At 42.6% G+C, this 17195-nt stretch overlaps 1 protein-coding gene across 1 annotated transcript; it reads left to right on the forward strand.

Annotated features, from left to right (window-relative positions):
* The first annotated feature begins 11439 nt into the window (after nt 1-11439).
* Nucleotides 11440-13858, forward strand: il17a/f3 (interleukin 17a/f3). The gene is made up of 4 exons (XM_024141134.2): nt 11440-11635; nt 11966-12180; nt 12416-12556; nt 12788-13858. The coding sequence occupies exons 1-4, from the start codon at nt 11621-11623 to the stop codon at nt 12921-12923; spliced, it is 507 nt and encodes a 168-aa protein (XP_023996902.1). The 5' UTR covers nt 11440-11620; the 3' UTR covers nt 12924-13858.
* The last annotated feature ends 3337 nt before the right edge of the window (nt 13859-17195 follow it).

Here is a 17195-nt window from a genome sequence, read left to right on the forward strand (position 1 = left end):
AGTTCAGTAGACAGATATTCTGTTGTTTGCTTCTCTCAGTCATAGAGACAGTATTCTGTTGTCTGTCTTCCTCAGTCATGAGAGACGTATTCTGTTGTCTGCTTCCTCAGTCATGAGACAGTATTCTGTTGTGTCTGCTTCCTCACAGTCATAGAGACATGTTTCATCGTGTCTGCCTCCAGCATAGATGCGTTCTTGTTGTTCCTCTCAGTCATAAGAACAGTTTTGGCGCTCCTCTCATCATAGATTGACAGTATTCTGTTGTCTGCTTCCTCCAGTCATAGAGACAGTATTCTTGTTGTCTGTCTCTTTTCTCTTCTCAGTATAGAGACAGTCGTTGGTTGCCCTCCTCAGTCATAGAGGACAGTATTCTGTGTGTCTGTCCTCTCTCTCAGGTCATAGTATGACAGTATTCTGTTGTTGCTTCCTCTCAGTCATAGAGACAGTTCTTCATCATGACGTTTGTTGCTGCTTCCTCTCAGTCATAGAGACAGTATTATGTTGTCTGCTTCCTCTCAGTCATAGAGATCAGTATTATGTTGTCTGCTTCCTCTCAGTCTTATTATATTTGACGTTATTTCTGTTGTTCTGCCTTCCTCTCAGTCATAGAGAAGTATTATGTTGTCTGCTTCCTCTCAGTCATAGAGACATGATTCGTTGTTTTGCTTCCTCTCAGTCATAGAGACAGTATTTGTTGTCTGTCTTCCTCTCAGTCATAGAGACATATTTCTGTTTGTTTGCTTCCTCTCAGTCATAGAGACAGTTTTTTCTGTTGTCTGCTTCCTTTTAGTCATAGAGACAGTATTCTGTTGTCTGCTTCCTCAGTCATAGAGACAGTATTCTGTTGTGTCTTGCTTCCTCCTCAGTCATAGAGACAGTAATTTGTTTGTCTGCTCCTCTTCAGTCATAGAGACAGTTTCTGTTGTCTGCTTCCTCACAGTCATGAGCCAGTATTCTGTTGTTCTGCTTCCTCAGTCATAGAGACAGTATTCTGTTGTCTGCTTCCTCTCAGTCATAGAGACAGTATTCTGTTGTCTGCTTCCTCTCAGTCATAGAGACAGTTCTGTTGTCTGCTTCCTCTCAGTCATAGAGACAGTATTCTGTTTGTCTGCTTCCTCTCAGTCATAGAGACAGTATTCTGTTGTCTGCTTCCTCTCAGTCATAGAGACAGTATTCTGTTGTCTGCTTCCTCTCAGTCATAGGACAGTATTTGTTTGTCTGCTTCTCTCAGTCATAGAGACAGTATTATGTTGTCTGCTTCCTCTCAGTCATAGGAGACAGTATTCTGTTGTCTGCTTCTCTCAGTCATAGAGACAGTATTTATGTTGTCTGCTTCTCTCAGTCATAGAGACATGTATTCTGTTGCTGCTTCCTCTAGTCATAGGGACAGTTTATGTTGTCTGCTTCCTCTCAGTCATAGAGACAGTATTCTGTTGTCTGCTTCCTCTCAGTCCATAGAGACAGTATTCTGTTGTTTGCTTCCTCTCAGTCATAGAGACAGTATTCTGTTGGTCTGCTTTGCAGTCATAGAGACAGTTTCTGTTGTCTGCTTCCTCACAGTCATAGAGACAGTCTGCTGTCTGCTTCCTCTCAGTCATAGAGACAGTATTCTGTTGTCTGCTTCCTCTCAGTCATAGAGACAGTATTCTGTTGTCTGCTTCCTCTCAGTCATAGAGACAGTTCTGTTGTCTGCTTCCTCACATCATAGAGACAGTATTCTGTTGTGTCTGCTTCCTCTCAGTCATAAGAGACAGTATTCTGTTGTCTGCTTCCTCTCAGTCATAGAGACAGTATTCTGTTGTCTGCTTCTCTCAGTCATAGAGACAGTATTCTGTGTTTTGCTCCTCTCGTCATAGAAGACAGTATTCTGTTGTCTGCTTCCTCTCAGTCATAGAGACAGTATTCTGTTGTCTGCTTCCTCTCAGTCATAGAGACAGTATTCTGTTGTCTGCTTCTCTCAGTCATAGAGACAGTTCTGTTCTGCTTCCTCTCAGTCATAGAGACAGTATTCTGTTGTGTCTGCTTCCTCTCAGTCATAGAGACAGTATTCTGTTGTCTGCTTCCTCTCAGTCATAGAGACAGTTTCTGTTGTCTGCTTCTCTCAGTCATAGAGACAGTATTGTTGTGTCTGCTTCCTCTCAGTCATAGAGACAGTATTTGTTGTCCTGCTTCTCTCAGTCTAGAGACAGTATTCTGTTGTCTGCTTCCTCATCAGTCATAGAGACAGTATTCTGTTGTCTGCTTCCTCTCAGTCATAGAGACAGTTTCTGTTGTCTGCTTCTCTCAGTCATAGAGACAGTATTCTGTTGTCTGCTTTCTCTCAGTCTAGGGACAGTATTATGTTGTCTGCTTCCTCTCAGTCATAGAGACAGTATTATGTTGTCTGCTTCCTCTCAGTCATAGAGACAGTATTCTGTGTCTGCTTCCTCTCAGTCATAGGGACAGTATTGTTGTCTGTTTCCTCTCAGTCATAGAGACAGTATTCTGTTGTCTGCTTCCTCTCAGTCATAGAGACAGTATTCTGTGTTTTGCTTCCTCTCAGTCATAGAGAAGTATTCTGTTGTCTGCTTCCTCAGTCATAGAGACAGTTCTGTTGTCTGCTTCCTCACAGTCATAGAGACAGTTCTGCTGTTCTGCTTCCTCTCAGTCATAGAGACAGTATTCTGTTGTCTGCTTCCTCTCAGTCATAGAGACAGTATTCTGTTGTCTGCTTCCTCTCAGTCATAGGGACAGTATTCTGTTGTGTCTGCTTCCTCAGTCATAGAGACAGTATTCTGTTGTCTGCTTCTCAGTCATAGAGACAGTATTCTGTTGTCTGCTTCTCACAGTCATAGAGACGTATTCTGTTGTCTGCTTCCTCAGTCATAGAGACAGTATTCTGTTGTCTGCTTCCTCAGTCATAGAGACAGTATTCTGTTGTGTCTGCTTCCTCACAGTCATAGAGACAAGTATTCTGTTGTCTGCTTCCTCTCAGTCATAGAGACAGTTCTGTTGTCTGCTTCTCACATCATAGAGACAGTATTCTGTTTGTCATCTGCTTCCTCTAGTCATAGAGACAGTATTCTGTTGTCTGCTTCCTCTCAGTCATAGAGACAGTATTCTGTTGTCTGCTTCTCTCAGTCATAGAGACAGTATTCTGTTGTTCTGCTTCTCTCAGTCATAGAGACAGTATTCTGTTGTCTGCTTCCTCTCAGTCATAGAGACAGTATTCTGTTGTCTGCTTCCTCTCAGTCATAGAGACAGTATTCTGTGTCTGCTTCCTCTCAGTCATAGAGACAGTATTCTGTTGTCTGCTTCCTCTCAGTCATAGAGACAGTATTCTGTTGTGTCTGCTTCCTCTCAGTCTAGAGAAGTATTCTGTTGTCTGCTTCCTTCAGTCATAGAGACAGTATTCTGTTGTCTGCTTCCTCTCAGTCATAGAGACAGTATTCTGTTTCTGCTTCCTCTCAGTCATAGAGACAGTATTCTGTTGTCTGCTTCCTCAGTCATAGAGACAGTATTCTGTTGTTCTGCTTCCTCTCAGTCATAGGACAGTATTCTGTGTCTGCTTCCTCTCAGTCATAGGGACAGTATTCTGTTGTCTGCTTCCTTAGTCATAGAGACAGTATTCGTTGTCTGCTTCCTCTCAGTCATAGAGACAGTTCTGTTGTCTGCTTCTCTCAGTCATAGAGACAGTATTCTGTTGTCTGCTTCCTCTCAGTCATAGAGACAGTATTCTGTTGTCTGCTTCCTCTCAGTCATAGAGACAGTATTCTGTTGTCTGCTTCCTCTCAGTCATAGAGACAGTATTCTGTTGTCTGCTTCCTCTCAGTCATAGAGACAGTATTCGTGTGTCTGCTTCCTCTCAGTCATAGGACAGTATTCTGTTGTCTGCTTCCTCTCAGTCATAGGACAGTATTCTGTTGTCTGCTTCTCTCTAGTCATAGACGAAGTATTCTGTTGTCTGCTTCCTCTCAGTCATAGAGACAGTATTCTGTTGTCTGCTTCCTCTCAGTCATAGAGACAGTATTCTGTTGTCTGCTTCCTCTCAGTCATAGAGACAGTATTCTGTTGTCTGCTTCCTCTCAGTCATAGGACAGTATTATGTTGTTCTGCTTCCTCTCAGTCATAGAGACAGTATTCTGTTGTCTGCTTCCTCTCAGTCATAGGGACAGTATTATGTTGTCTGCTTCTCTCAGTCATAGAGACAGTATTCTGTTTGTTTGCTTCCTCTCAGTCATAGGGACAGTATTCTGTTGTCTGCTTCTCTCAGTCATAGAGACAGTATTCTGTTGTCTGTTCCTCTCAGTCATAGAGACAGTATTCTGTTGTCTGCTTCCTCTCAGTCATAGAGACAGTTCTGTTGTCTGCTTCCTCTCAGTCATCAGAGACAGTTTCTGTTGTCTGCTTCCTCTCAGTCATAGAGACAGTATTCTGTTTTGTGTCTGCTTCCTCAGTCATAGAGACAGTATCTGTTGTCTGCTTCCTCCAGTCATAGAGACAGTTTCGTGTCTGCTTCCTCTCAGTCATAGAGACAGTATTCTGTTGTCTGCTTCCTCTCAGTCATAGAGACAGTATTCTGTTGTCTGCTTCTCAGTCATAGAGACAGTATTCTGTTGTCTGCTTCCTCTCAGTCATAGAGACAGTATTCTGTTGTCTGCTTCCTCTCAGTCATAGGGACAGTATTTGTTGTCTGCTTCCTCTCAGTCATAGAGACAGTATTCTGTTGTCTGCTTCTCTCAGTCATAGACCTATTTGTTGTCTGCTTCCTCTCAGTCATAGAGACAGTATTCTGTTGTTTGCTTCCTCTGCAGTCAATAGGGACAGTATTCTGTTGTCTGCTTCCTCTCAGTCATAGAGACAGTATTCTGTTGTCTGCTTCCTCTCAGTCATAGAGACAGTTCTGTTGTCTGCTTCCTCAGTCATAGAGACAGTATTCTGTTGTCTGCTTCCTCACAGTCAGACACTATTCTGTTGTCTGCTTCCTCACAGTCAGACACTATTCTGTTGTCTGCTTCCTCAGTCATAGAGACAGTATTCTGTTGTGTCTGCTTCCTCACAGTCAGACACTATTCTGTTGTGTGTGTTTAGTTGGATCCCCAGATATTTAAATATTGACTGGCTTTCATCAAGGTGCCCACTTAAGAAAAAGCTTCAAACTGTAACCAGTGCCTGCAACCTGGTTCATGTTATCAGTCAACCTACCAGGGTAGTTACAAACAGCACAGGAATGAAATCATCAACATGTATTGATCACATCTTTATTAACGCTGCAGAAATGTGCTTTAAAGCAGTATCCAGATCCATAGGATGTAGTGATCACAATATAATAGCCATATCTAGGAAAACCACAGTTCCAAAGGCTGGGCTTAATATAGCGTATAAGAGGTCATACAGTAAGTTTTGTAGTGATTCCTATGTTTTTGATGTAAAGAATATTTGTTGGTCCGTGGTATGTAAATGAGGAGCAGCCAGATGCTGCACTTTACCCATTAATGAAATAGATTTTTCCAGTTACTAATAAGCATGCACCTTTTAGGAAAATGACTGTAAACACTGTTAAATCCCCGTGGATTGATGAGGAATTTAAAAATGGTTGAGAGGGATGAGACAAAAGGGATGGCAAATAGGTCTGGCTGCACAATCAATTGGAAAACGTATTTCAAATTGAGAAGTCATGTGACTAAACTGAATTAAAAAACAACACCAATTATATCCAATTATATCTGACCAAATTATGAAAGACAAGCATTGTAATTTTGAATTCCGTGAAGTGAGTGTGGAAGAAGTGAAAAAGTATTGTTGTCTAGCAACAATGACAAGCCCCCGTAGTCTGACAATTTGGATGGAAATTACTGAGGGTAATAGCAGACGATATTACCACTCCTATTTGCCACTTCAATTTAAGCGTACTAGAAAGTGTGTGCCCTCAGGCCTGGAGGGAAGCTAAAGTCATTCCCCTACCTAAGAATAGTAAAGCCCCCTTTACTGGCTCAAATAGCCGACCAATCAGCCTGTTACCAACCCTTAGTAAACTTCTGGGAAAAAATGGTGTTTGACCAGATACAATGCTATTTTACAGTAAACAAATTGACAACAGACTTTCAGCACGCTTATTTTTTTATTTTTTTATTTAACCTTTATTTAACTAGGCAAGTCAGGGAAGGACTTATAAGGAAGGATATTAAACAAGCACAGCACTTACACAAATGACTGATGACTGGCTGAGAGAAATTGATGATAAAAAGATTGTGGGAGCTGTTTTGTTAGACTTCAGTGCAGCTTTTGACATTATCGATCATAGTCTGCTGCTGGAAAAACGTATGTGTTATGGCTTTACACCCCCTGGTATATTGTGGATAAAGAGTTACCTGTCTAACAGAACACAGAGGGTGTTCTTTAATGGAAGCCTCTCCAACATAATCCAGTTAGAATCAGGAATTCCCCAGGGCAGCTGTCTAGGTCCCTTACTTTTTTCAATCTTTACTAACGACATTCCACTGGCTTTGAGTAAAGCCAGTGTGTCTGTGTATGTGGATGACTCAACACTATACACGTCAGCTACTACAGCGACTGAAATGACTGCAATTCTTAACAAAGAACTGCAGTTAGTTTCAGAGTGGGTGACAAGGAATAAGTTAGTCCTAAATATTTCTAAAACTAAAAGCATTGTATTTGGGACAAATCATTCACCAAACCCTAAACCATGTAATACATTGGATTGTAAACTGTCATGGTCAGAACATATCGATACAACAGTAGTTAAGATGGGGAGAAGTCTGTCCATAATAAAGCGCTGCTCTACCTTTTTTTTTAAATAATAATTATTTTTTCTTTACCCCCTTTTTCTCCCCAATTTTGTGGTATCCAATTATTAGTAATTACTATCTTGTCTCATCGCTACGACTCCCGTACGGGCTCGGGAGAGACGAAGGTCGAAAGCCATGCGTCCTCCGAAACACAACCCAAACAAGCCGCACTGCTTCTTAACACAGCGCGCATCCAACCCGGATGCCAGCCGCACCAATGTGTCGGAGGAAACACCGTGCACCTGGCAACCTTGGTTAGCGCGCACTGCACCCGGCCCGCCACAGGAGTCGCTGGTGCTCGATGAGACAAGGATATCCCTACCGGCCAAACCCTCCCTAACCCGGGCGACGCTAGGCCAATTGTGCGTCGCCCCACGGACCTCCCGGTCACGGCCGGCTGCGAAAGAGCCTGGTGGCACAGCTAGCGCTGCGATGCAGTGCCCTAGACCACTGCGCCACCCCGGATCGCTGCTCTACCTTAACAGCACTATCAACAAGGCAAGTCCTACAGGCCCTAGTTTTGTCGCACCTGGACTACTGTTCAGTCGTGTTGTCAGGTGCCACAAAAAGGGACTTAGGAAAATTGCAATTGGCTCAGAACAGGGCAGCACGGCTGGCCCTTGGATGTACACAGAGAGCTAATATTAATATAACGCATGTCAATCTCTCCTGGCTCAAAGTGGAGGAGAGATTGACTTCATCACTACTTGTATTTATGAAAGGTATTGACATGTTGAATGCACCCATGCATAACCCACAAGACATGCCACAAGAGGTCTCTTCACAGTCCCCAAGTCCAGAACAGACTATGGGAGGCGCACAGTACTACATAGAACCATGACTACATGGAACTCTATTCCACATGAAGTGTAACGCACGTCGTCGGGAGAAGGAGAAGAGGACCAAGGTGCAGCGTGGTAAGTGTTCATACTATTTAATTAAAATATGAAACACTAGACAAAACAACAAAACACCACAAACGAACAGTCCTGAAAGGTGAAACAAACACTAAACAGGAAACAACCACCCACAAACACAGGTGGGAACAGGCTACCTAAATATGATTCTCAATCAGAGACAACGATAGACAGCTGCCTCTGATTGAGAACCATATCAGGCCAAACACATAGAAATACAAAACAAGGACAACATAGAACACCAGACATAGAATGCCCACCCAAACTCACGCCCTGACCAACCAAAATAGAGACATAAAAAGTATGTCTCTACGGTCAGAGCGTGACATGAAGTAACTTATGCAAGCAGTACAATTTTATTTAAAAAACAGATAAAAATACAGCTTATGGAACAGCGGGGACTGTGAAGCAACACAAACATAGGCACAGACACAATGATGGTCTGACCAATCGGATTCCACGCTTCAAGATTGCTTCGACCACGTGGACTGGGATATGTTTCCGGGTAGCCTCAGACAATAACATTGATGTATACAAGTGAGTGGTGAGTGAGTTTATAAGAAGTGCATTGGAGATGTTGTACCCACTGTGACTATTAAAACATTCCTTATTAACCAGAAACCGTAGATTGATGGCAGCATTCTCGCAAAACTGAAAGCGCGAACCACCACATTTAATCATGGCAAGGCGACTAGAAACACGACCGAATACAAACAGTGTAGTTATTCCCTCCGCAATCAAACAAGCAAAGCGTCAGTATATAGACAAAGTAGAGTCGCAATTCAACGGCTCAAACACGAGACGTATGTGGCAGGGTCTACAGTCAATCACGGATTACAACAAGAAAACCAGCCACGTCGTGGACATCAACATGTTGCTCCCAGACAAATTAACCAACTTCTTTACGCGCTTTGAGGACAATACAGTGCCACCGACACAGCCCGCTACCAAAGACTGTGGGCTCTCCTTCTCTGTGGCTGACGTGAGTAAAACATTTAAACGTGCTAACCCTCGCAAGGCTGCCGGCCCAGACGGCATCTCTAGCCGCGTCCTCAGAACATGCGCAGACCAGCTGTCTGGTGTGTTTACGGGCGTATTCAATCAATCCCTATCCCAGTCTACTGTCACCACATGCTTCAAGATGGCCACCATTGTTCCTGTTCCCAAGAAAGCTAAGGTAACTGAACTAAATGACTATCGCCCTGTAGCACTTACTTCTGTCATCATGAAGTGCTTTGAGAGACTAGTCAAGGATCACATCACCTCCACCCTACCTAATACCCTAGACCAGAGGTGCACAATTGGCGGACCTCCGGGTCCGGACCGGGTGAAGGTTCTATCTGGACCTCGACACATTCCTCATAAATAATTGTTAAATTAAATACTGATGAAGCAACCTTTTTTTCCCAATGTACTCACACTGCGCTGGCTCAGCGCAGCTGGGAAGGTCCCAGACAGCGCCCCATACTGCGCTGGCTGTGTGTTGTCCAATCACGTACGTTATTTAAATCACTTCACGAAACTCAGCAAATCAAAGCGAATGTTTACAATGAATGTTAGGAGACTGATGTTGTCAGAGAGAGAGAGACAGCGGGAGAAACAAAAGCGTCAGCGAGAGGAGAAATTATAGAATGGCGTGCGCAAAAGTCAGGAAATTCGATACAGAAAATTGAGCTTTCAAAGAGGAGTGGACAGACAAATATGCCTTTATCCTTCCCGCAGCGAGTGTCCAACCGCTCTGCCTGATATGTTCAGAGACCGTGGCTCTCATAAAAAGTGCCAACGTGAAGCGCCACTACGAGACAAAGCACAGATCTTTTGAGCAAACATATCCAAATCAGTCTGAGGTGAGGACACAAACATATCCACAGCAGTCTGAGGTGAGGACACAAACATATCCACAGCAGTCTGAGGTGAGGACAACAAACATATCCACAGCAGTCTGAGGTGAGGACACAAACATATCCACAGCAGTCTGAGGTGAGGACACAAACATATCCACAGCAGTCTGAGGTGAGGACCACAACTACACATATCCACATCAGTCTGAGGTGAGGACATGCACATATCCACAGCAGTCTGAGGTGAGGACACAAACATATCCACAGCAGTCTGAGGTGAGGACACAAACATATCCACAGCAGTCTGAGGTGAGGACACAATCATATCCACATCAGTCTGAGGTGAGGACACAAACATATCCACAGCAGTCTGAGGTGAGGACACACACATATCCACAGTAGTCTGAGGTGAGGACACGCAAAATAAACTATCTCAAAGCCCAGTATGATCGGTCCACCGGAGTCCTATTGGATATGGATATTGTTGTGTTTTCTGGTTTCAACATCACACCTTAATGAGCTCGACGTGAAACTACAGGGTAAGAACAACTCAGTGTGTAATCTGATGACATCTGTCCACTCCTTCCAGAGGAAACTGGAAGTGTTCAAGGAAGATCTTCAAGGAGACTGTGAACACTTCCCAAAAGTGCAGGAACAGATTCAGGGTGAGAGAGATGTTTCTCCTCAAACAATACAACTAAAAAACGAATACAAAACAATTCAACTAAAGAAATAATGTTTGTCAGTGTGTCTGTGTGTGTGTCCTCTCAAATGAGTAATTTTTTAAAATCCGTTTTTTAAAAGTTAATTTTACTATTTGCTTGAATATTTGGGGATGGTAGTTCCATACGATCATGGTTCTGTATAGAACTGTGCGTTGCTGTGAGTTCGTTTTAGACTTGGGGACTGTGAAGAGACCCCTGGTAGCATGTCTTGCATGTAGATTATGCATGTCTTGCATGTAGATTATGCGGAAAATCTGGAATTTTCATCATCAGTAATATTTCTCATAAAAACTCTTGAGAGAAGCAATCCGTCTCTCATCAACCCGTCAAACCAGGAAAGACTGACATGCATTGCCCACTACAGACTTACTGTATTATCACCACAGCACTCCTTGAAAACTCCCTGTTCACACCTTTCTAACCCCAGACGTAGGCATTTGTCTGTTCAGTATGTCTGTCACCTAGGTCGTCAGTTTCACAGCTTTGATATATGTGTGTTCTTGTTAGCTAACAAGGGTTAGAGTTTTAACAACAGGAGAAAGACTCTAGCGGGGGGTTTTCTAACGTTGAGATTACAGTAAGTCAAAACAAGGTCAAGTCAAATGGAACAGTTTAAGGAAATGGAAAGAAGAAGAAGAAAAGAGATAAGGCCAACAAGAGGATGTAGAGAAGAAGTCGTAGTAGGCACAGCATGTGCCGTTGTCAGATCGTTCTGGTGATAAATGGATCAAAAGGATGGGATTCTGTAGAACACTACCATTTAAACAGAGTTATATGTTGGCTTCCTGAGTTAAAGGTCACCACCTGAGGTTTATTTTGATATGTGTTCCTGCTGACATGATTCTCTCAAAACCAACTGTATGTACCTGACAGGGTTAAAGGTCAATTCCATTTCAATTCCAGTCTATTCAGAAAGTTCACCAAAATTCCAGTGAACATTTTTTTGCTCATTGAAAAAGCATTGAAGATAATCGAAATTTGGAATTTTTAGTGTATTTCCTGATTTGACTGGAATTAAAATGGAATTGACCCCAACCATGGTTGTTATTACTTAATAGATATTCTATGGTTTTGCATTTTCATTACGTATGCTCTGAAACATCTTGATACTATCTCTGAGATAAAACATCTAACTACATCATCAATTTTTTTGTTGCTCTAAGTGTGTTATCTGTTGATCGATGACAGTCACCGGAAATACGTACAGCATTGGAACACTGCTTCTAGAACAAAGGCAACTTGAAACATTCTGTCACAGCAACGTTTCACTCTGAAGAGACAGACAGACAGCAGAGAGAGCGAGAGAGAGACAGACAGAGCGAGAGAGAGAGAGAGACAGACAGACAGATATGCTTCTGGTCATGGTGAGTCTCAGCTGTTCTTTAACTCTTGCTACAGAATAGGACTATTTCACTATGTACAGTTAGGTGACATTTTTCTGCCATTCATTTTTGATTTTGACATTTAATTTAGACTTTGTTTGTCTGCGTTTACACAGGCAACCCAATTCTGATATTTTTCCTCTAATTGGTCTTTCCAATAATTAGGCAAAAGATCAGAATTGGGTTGTCTGTGTAAACCAGCCTTTATATCATGATATCTTTATGTGCTGTACATCACTAAATGACCACCATTTTCTAAGTGTTATTATAGATATAGGGTATTGGATATTGAAGCTCTGTCGTGTTGGTCAGGTCTTCAGAGGTTTACTGGTGCTGGGTCTGATCATGTCACTGGACGGACGTAAGAAAGGCCAGAAGACCAAACCGAAGGCCGCCAAAGGCTCCGGACCAGTCAAGGTCTTTGGACAGAGAGGAATGACTGTAGGGTTGTTTCTGGATCCTAACCTGAAGACCGCTGTCCCTGTCCTTGATATAGCCTCCAGGTCTCTCTCTCCATGGACGTACAGGTGACTTTGTTATAGTACAGCCACTTTTGGACATGGATGTGATGTGTTCATAACTATAAAATGTACAGTACATAAATGACATGTTTAACGGAAATAGAATGGTTTTCCATGTATATTATTAAATGTGTTTTATGGCATTTTGTGTCTCAATTATATACACGAGTTCATTCTTTAGGCGATGAATAACAGGTCTCTCTCCCCCTCTCCCCCTATTCCTCCCGCTGTCCCTAACCAGCGACACGTACGATGAGACCCGGGTCCCTCAACATCTCTCCCAGGCTCAGTGCCAGAGGTCTGGCTGTCTAACCCCAGACGGAGAAGAGGACATGGGGTTGGAGTCCAAACCCATGATCCATCAGACCTTGGTGCTCCGCAGGTAATCTTTGGACAAATGATGATATTATTATGATTAAGATGCTTATAACTGACTTACCTTTTCATAAATCGCTCCTCAGAGGATAAATTCATGTATTGAATTGAATTAAGTTAACATTCACTTTTGCTTGAGAAATAAAGGGTGATAAATGTACATTTTTTTTTTTTTTTTTTTTAATGTTATAATTAATGTATCTGAAACAGTTGTCTGACCTTTGGGACTTTTCTGCAGGGTTCAGGGAGAGAAGCGCAGCAGCGGAGGGAAGAAGAAGGGGAAGAAGAAGGGATATTTCTACAAACTGGACAGTGAGACTGTAAATGTGGGCTGTACCTGTGTGAGACCCAGCATTTTCCCTCAGAAGCAGTGATGATAAGAGAACGTCCTAATTCAGGAAATAAATTCAAAATTCTTTAAATATAAAAAAAGGTTTCCATGGAAAATGGATTTCTGATCATTTTGTACATTTCCTGAATTGATTGAAATGGACCTTAACTTTAGTGAAGGCTTCCATCTGTGGAGTGTAGCGTGACTGTAACGTAGACGTCTTCGAAGTGAATAATGGACGTTGACGTGTTTTTGTCTTCGGCTTTGATGTTGACCCGTGGAAATGGACCAAGTGATTGTATCACTGACCTCTTGACATATAGTCGACCTGGAAACATCTGAGATCAACGGTTCACATTCTCTGTTTCTACTATGTTTTATTTCATTTAAATGACTTGTTAAATGACTTGTTTAATGACTTGTTAAATGACATGTTTAATGACTTGTGAAATGACTTGTGTAATGACTTGTTTAATGACTTGTTAAATGACTTGTTTAATGACTTGTTAAATGACTTGTTAAATAACTCGTTAAATTTCGTGTTTAATGACGTGTTTAATGACTTGTTTAATTACTTGTTTAATGACTCGTTAAATGACTCGTTAAATGACTTGTTTATTTAAAGGGATACTTCGGGATTTTGGCAATGATGCCCTTTGTCTACTTCCCCAGAGTCAGATGAAATCGTGGATACCATTTTTATGTCTCTGTGTTTAGTATGAAGGAAGTTAGAGGTAGTTTTGTGAGCCTATGCTAACTAGCGTTAGCGCATTGACGAAGTCTAGGGGTATCTGCTATCATTGCCAAAATGCCGAAGTTTTCCTTTAAAAGACTTGTTAAACTAGCTGTTTATATAAATGACAGCGACATCATTAACTTTAAATTGCACAAGACTAAAATGTCAATGTAAACATTCTTATTGTATAGGCATGTCCATATGATATGTAGCCTGTGACTAAATATTGAGCCTAGTTTGTAGTAGAATGAATACATTTCTGAATAAATTCTATTATTTTGTTATAAATGTGTTATTTGTATTTATTATGCAAGTCACTCTGGATAAGAGTGTCTGCTAAATGACCAACATGTAAACAACAGAGGACAGAGAAGAGAGATCCCCTGGAGCTGTGACTTCAGTTAAGAACACAACACACAACACACATAAAGAAATAAGAATAAAGAAATAGCAAGTAAAATCTCCACATTCCCAGCAACCAACAGGGCAAACATTTCCCACAATGAAGTCTGAGCTTGCACCCTATTCCCTATGTAATGCATTCCTTTTGACCCAGGACCCATAGGGCTCTGGTAAAAGGTAGTACACTATGTACAGTTGTGGCCAAAAGGTTTGAGAATGACACAAATATTAGTTTTCACAAAGTCTGCTGCCTCAGTTTGTATGATGGCAATTTGCATATACTCCAGAATGTTATGAAGAGTGATCAGATGAATTGCAATTAATTGCAAAGTCCCCCTTTTCCATGCAAATTAATTGAATCTCCCCAAAAACATTTCCACTGCATTTCAGCCCTGCCGCAAAAGGACCAGCTGACATCATGTCAGTGATTCTCTCCTTAACACAGGTGTGAGTGTTGACGAGGACAAGGCTGGAGATCACTCTGTCATGCTGATTGAGTTCGAATAACAGACTGGAAGCTTCAAAAGGAGGGTGGTGCTTGGAATCATTGTTCTTCCTCTGTCAATCATGGTTACCTGCAAGGAAACATGTGACATCATCATTGCTTTGCACAAAAAGGGCTTCACAGGCAAGGATATTGCTGCCAGTAAGATTGCACCTAAATCAACCACTTATCGGATCATCAAGCAATTCAAGGAGAGCGGTTCAATTGTTGTGAAGAAGGCTTCAGGGCCCAAGAAAGTCCAGCAAGTGCCAGGACCGTCTCCTAAAGTTGATTCAGCTGCGGGATCGGGGCACCACCAGTACAGAGCTTGCTCAGGAATGGCAGCAGGCAGGTGTGAGTGCATCTGCACGCACAGTGAGGCGAAGACTTTTGGAGGATGGCCTGGTGTCAAGCAGGGCAGCAAAGAAGCCACTTCTCTCCAGGAAAAACATCAGGGACAGCCTGATATTCTGCAAAAGGTACAGGGATTGGACAGCTGAGGACTGGGGTAAAGTAATTTTCTCTGATATATCCCCTTTCCGATTGTTTGAGGCATCCGGAAAAAAGCTTGTCCGGAGAAGACAAGGTGAGCGCTACCATCGGTCCTGTGTCATGTCAACAGTAAAGCATCCTGAGACCATTCATGTGTGGGGTTGCTTCTCAGCCAAGGGAGTGAGCTCACTCACAATTTTGCCTAAGAACACAGCCATGTATAAAGAATGGTACCAACACATCCTCTGAGAGCAACTTCTCCCAACCATCCAGGAACAGTTTGGTGACGAACAATGCATTTTCCAGCATGATGGAGCACCTTGCCATAAGGCAAAAGTGATAACTAAGTGGCTCGGGGAACAAAACATCGATATTTTGGCCAGGTGCTTTTACAAACTGTTATGCTGTTTTCAAATGAAACGCAATACCTTGCTCTTGTTAAAGCTTTTAGAATGTATTCGTTTTCCCCCCAGACTTTAGTCCCATTGAGAATTTGTGGTTCAAGAGGCAGATGGACAAACAAAACCCCACAAATTCTGACAAACTCCAAGCATTGATTATGCAAGAGGGGGCTGCCATCAGTCAGGATGACCAATATCTATCCTACCCTGTCTTTCTAAGGTCTTCGAAAGCCAAGTTAACAAACAGATTACCGACCATTTCGAATCCCAACGTACCTTCTCTGCTATGCAATCTGGTTTCAGAGCTGGTCATGGGTGCACCTCAGCCACGCTCAAGGTCCGAAATGACATCATAACCGCCATCGATAAGAGACATTACTGTGCAGCCGTATTCATCGACCTGGCCAAGGCTTTCGACTCTGTCAATCACCACATTCTTATTGGCAGACTCGACAGCCTTGGTTTCTCAAATGATTGCCTCGCCTGGTTCACCAACTACTTCTCTGATGGAGTTCAATGTGTCAAATCGGAGGGCCTGTTGTCCGGACCTCTGGCAGTCTCTATGGGGGTGCCACAGGGTTCAATCCTCGGACCGACTCTTTTCTCTGTATATATCAATGATGTCGCTCTTGCTGCTGGTGATTCTCTGATCCACCTCTACGCAGACGACACCATTCTGTTATTACTTCTGCCCTTCTTTGGACACTGTGTTAACAAACCTCAGACGAGCTTAAATGCCATACAACTCTCCTTCCATGCCTCCAACTGCTCTTAAACGCAAGTAAAACTAAATGCATGCTATTCAACCGATCACTGCCCGCACTGCTCTCGCCCAGAGGTGTAATTACAACTCTGGACGCTCTGACTTTAGAATATTGGGACATCTATAAATACCTAGGTGTCTGGTTAGACTGTAAACTCTCCTTCCAGACTCACATTAAGCATCTCCATACAAAATTAAATCTAGAATCGGCTTCCTATGTCCAAACAAAGCCTCCTTCACTCATGCTGCCAAACATACCCTCGTATAACTGACCATCCTACGATCCTCGATTTCGTGATGTCATTTTAAAAATAGCCTCCAACACTCTACTCAACAAACTGGATGCAGTCTATCACAGTGCCATCCTTTTCACCAAAGCCCCATATACTACCCACCACTCGACATTGTATGCTCTCGTTGGCTGCCCTCGCTTCATACTCGTTGCAAACCACTGGCTACAGGTTATCTACAAGTCTCTGCTAGTGAAGCCCGCCTTATCTCAGCTCACTGGTCACCATAGCACACCCACTCCGTAGCACGCACTCCAGCAGGTATATCTCACTGTCACCCTCAAGCCAATTCCTCCTTTGGTCGTCTTTCCTTCCAGTTCTCTGTTACTGCCAATGACTGGAACGAACTGCAAAAATCACTGAAGCTGGAGACTCATATCTCCCTCACTAACTTTAAGCACCAGCTGTCAGAGCAGCTCACAGATCACTGCACCTGTACATAGCCCATCTGTAAATAGCCCATCCAATCTACCTCATCCCCATACTGTATTTATTTTATTTATCTTGCTCCTTTGCACCCCAGTATCTCTACTTGCACATTCATCTTCTGCACATCTACCATTCCAGTGTTTAATTGCTATATTGTAATTACTTCACCACCATTTGCACTCAATGTATATAGACTTTTTGTTTTCTTTTGTTCTACTGTATTATTGACTGTATGTTTTGTTTATTCCATGTGTAACTGTGTTGTTGTATGTGTCGTATTGCTATGCTTTACCTTAGCCAGGTCGCAGTTGCAAATGA

The sequence above is a fragment of the Salvelinus sp. IW2-2015 genome, unplaced genomic scaffold (genome assembly GCF_002910315.2).
Source record: "Salvelinus sp. IW2-2015 unplaced genomic scaffold, ASM291031v2 Un_scaffold2413, whole genome shotgun sequence".
In the NCBI taxonomy this organism is placed as follows: Eukaryota; Metazoa; Chordata; class Actinopteri; order Salmoniformes; family Salmonidae; genus Salvelinus; species Salvelinus sp. IW2-2015.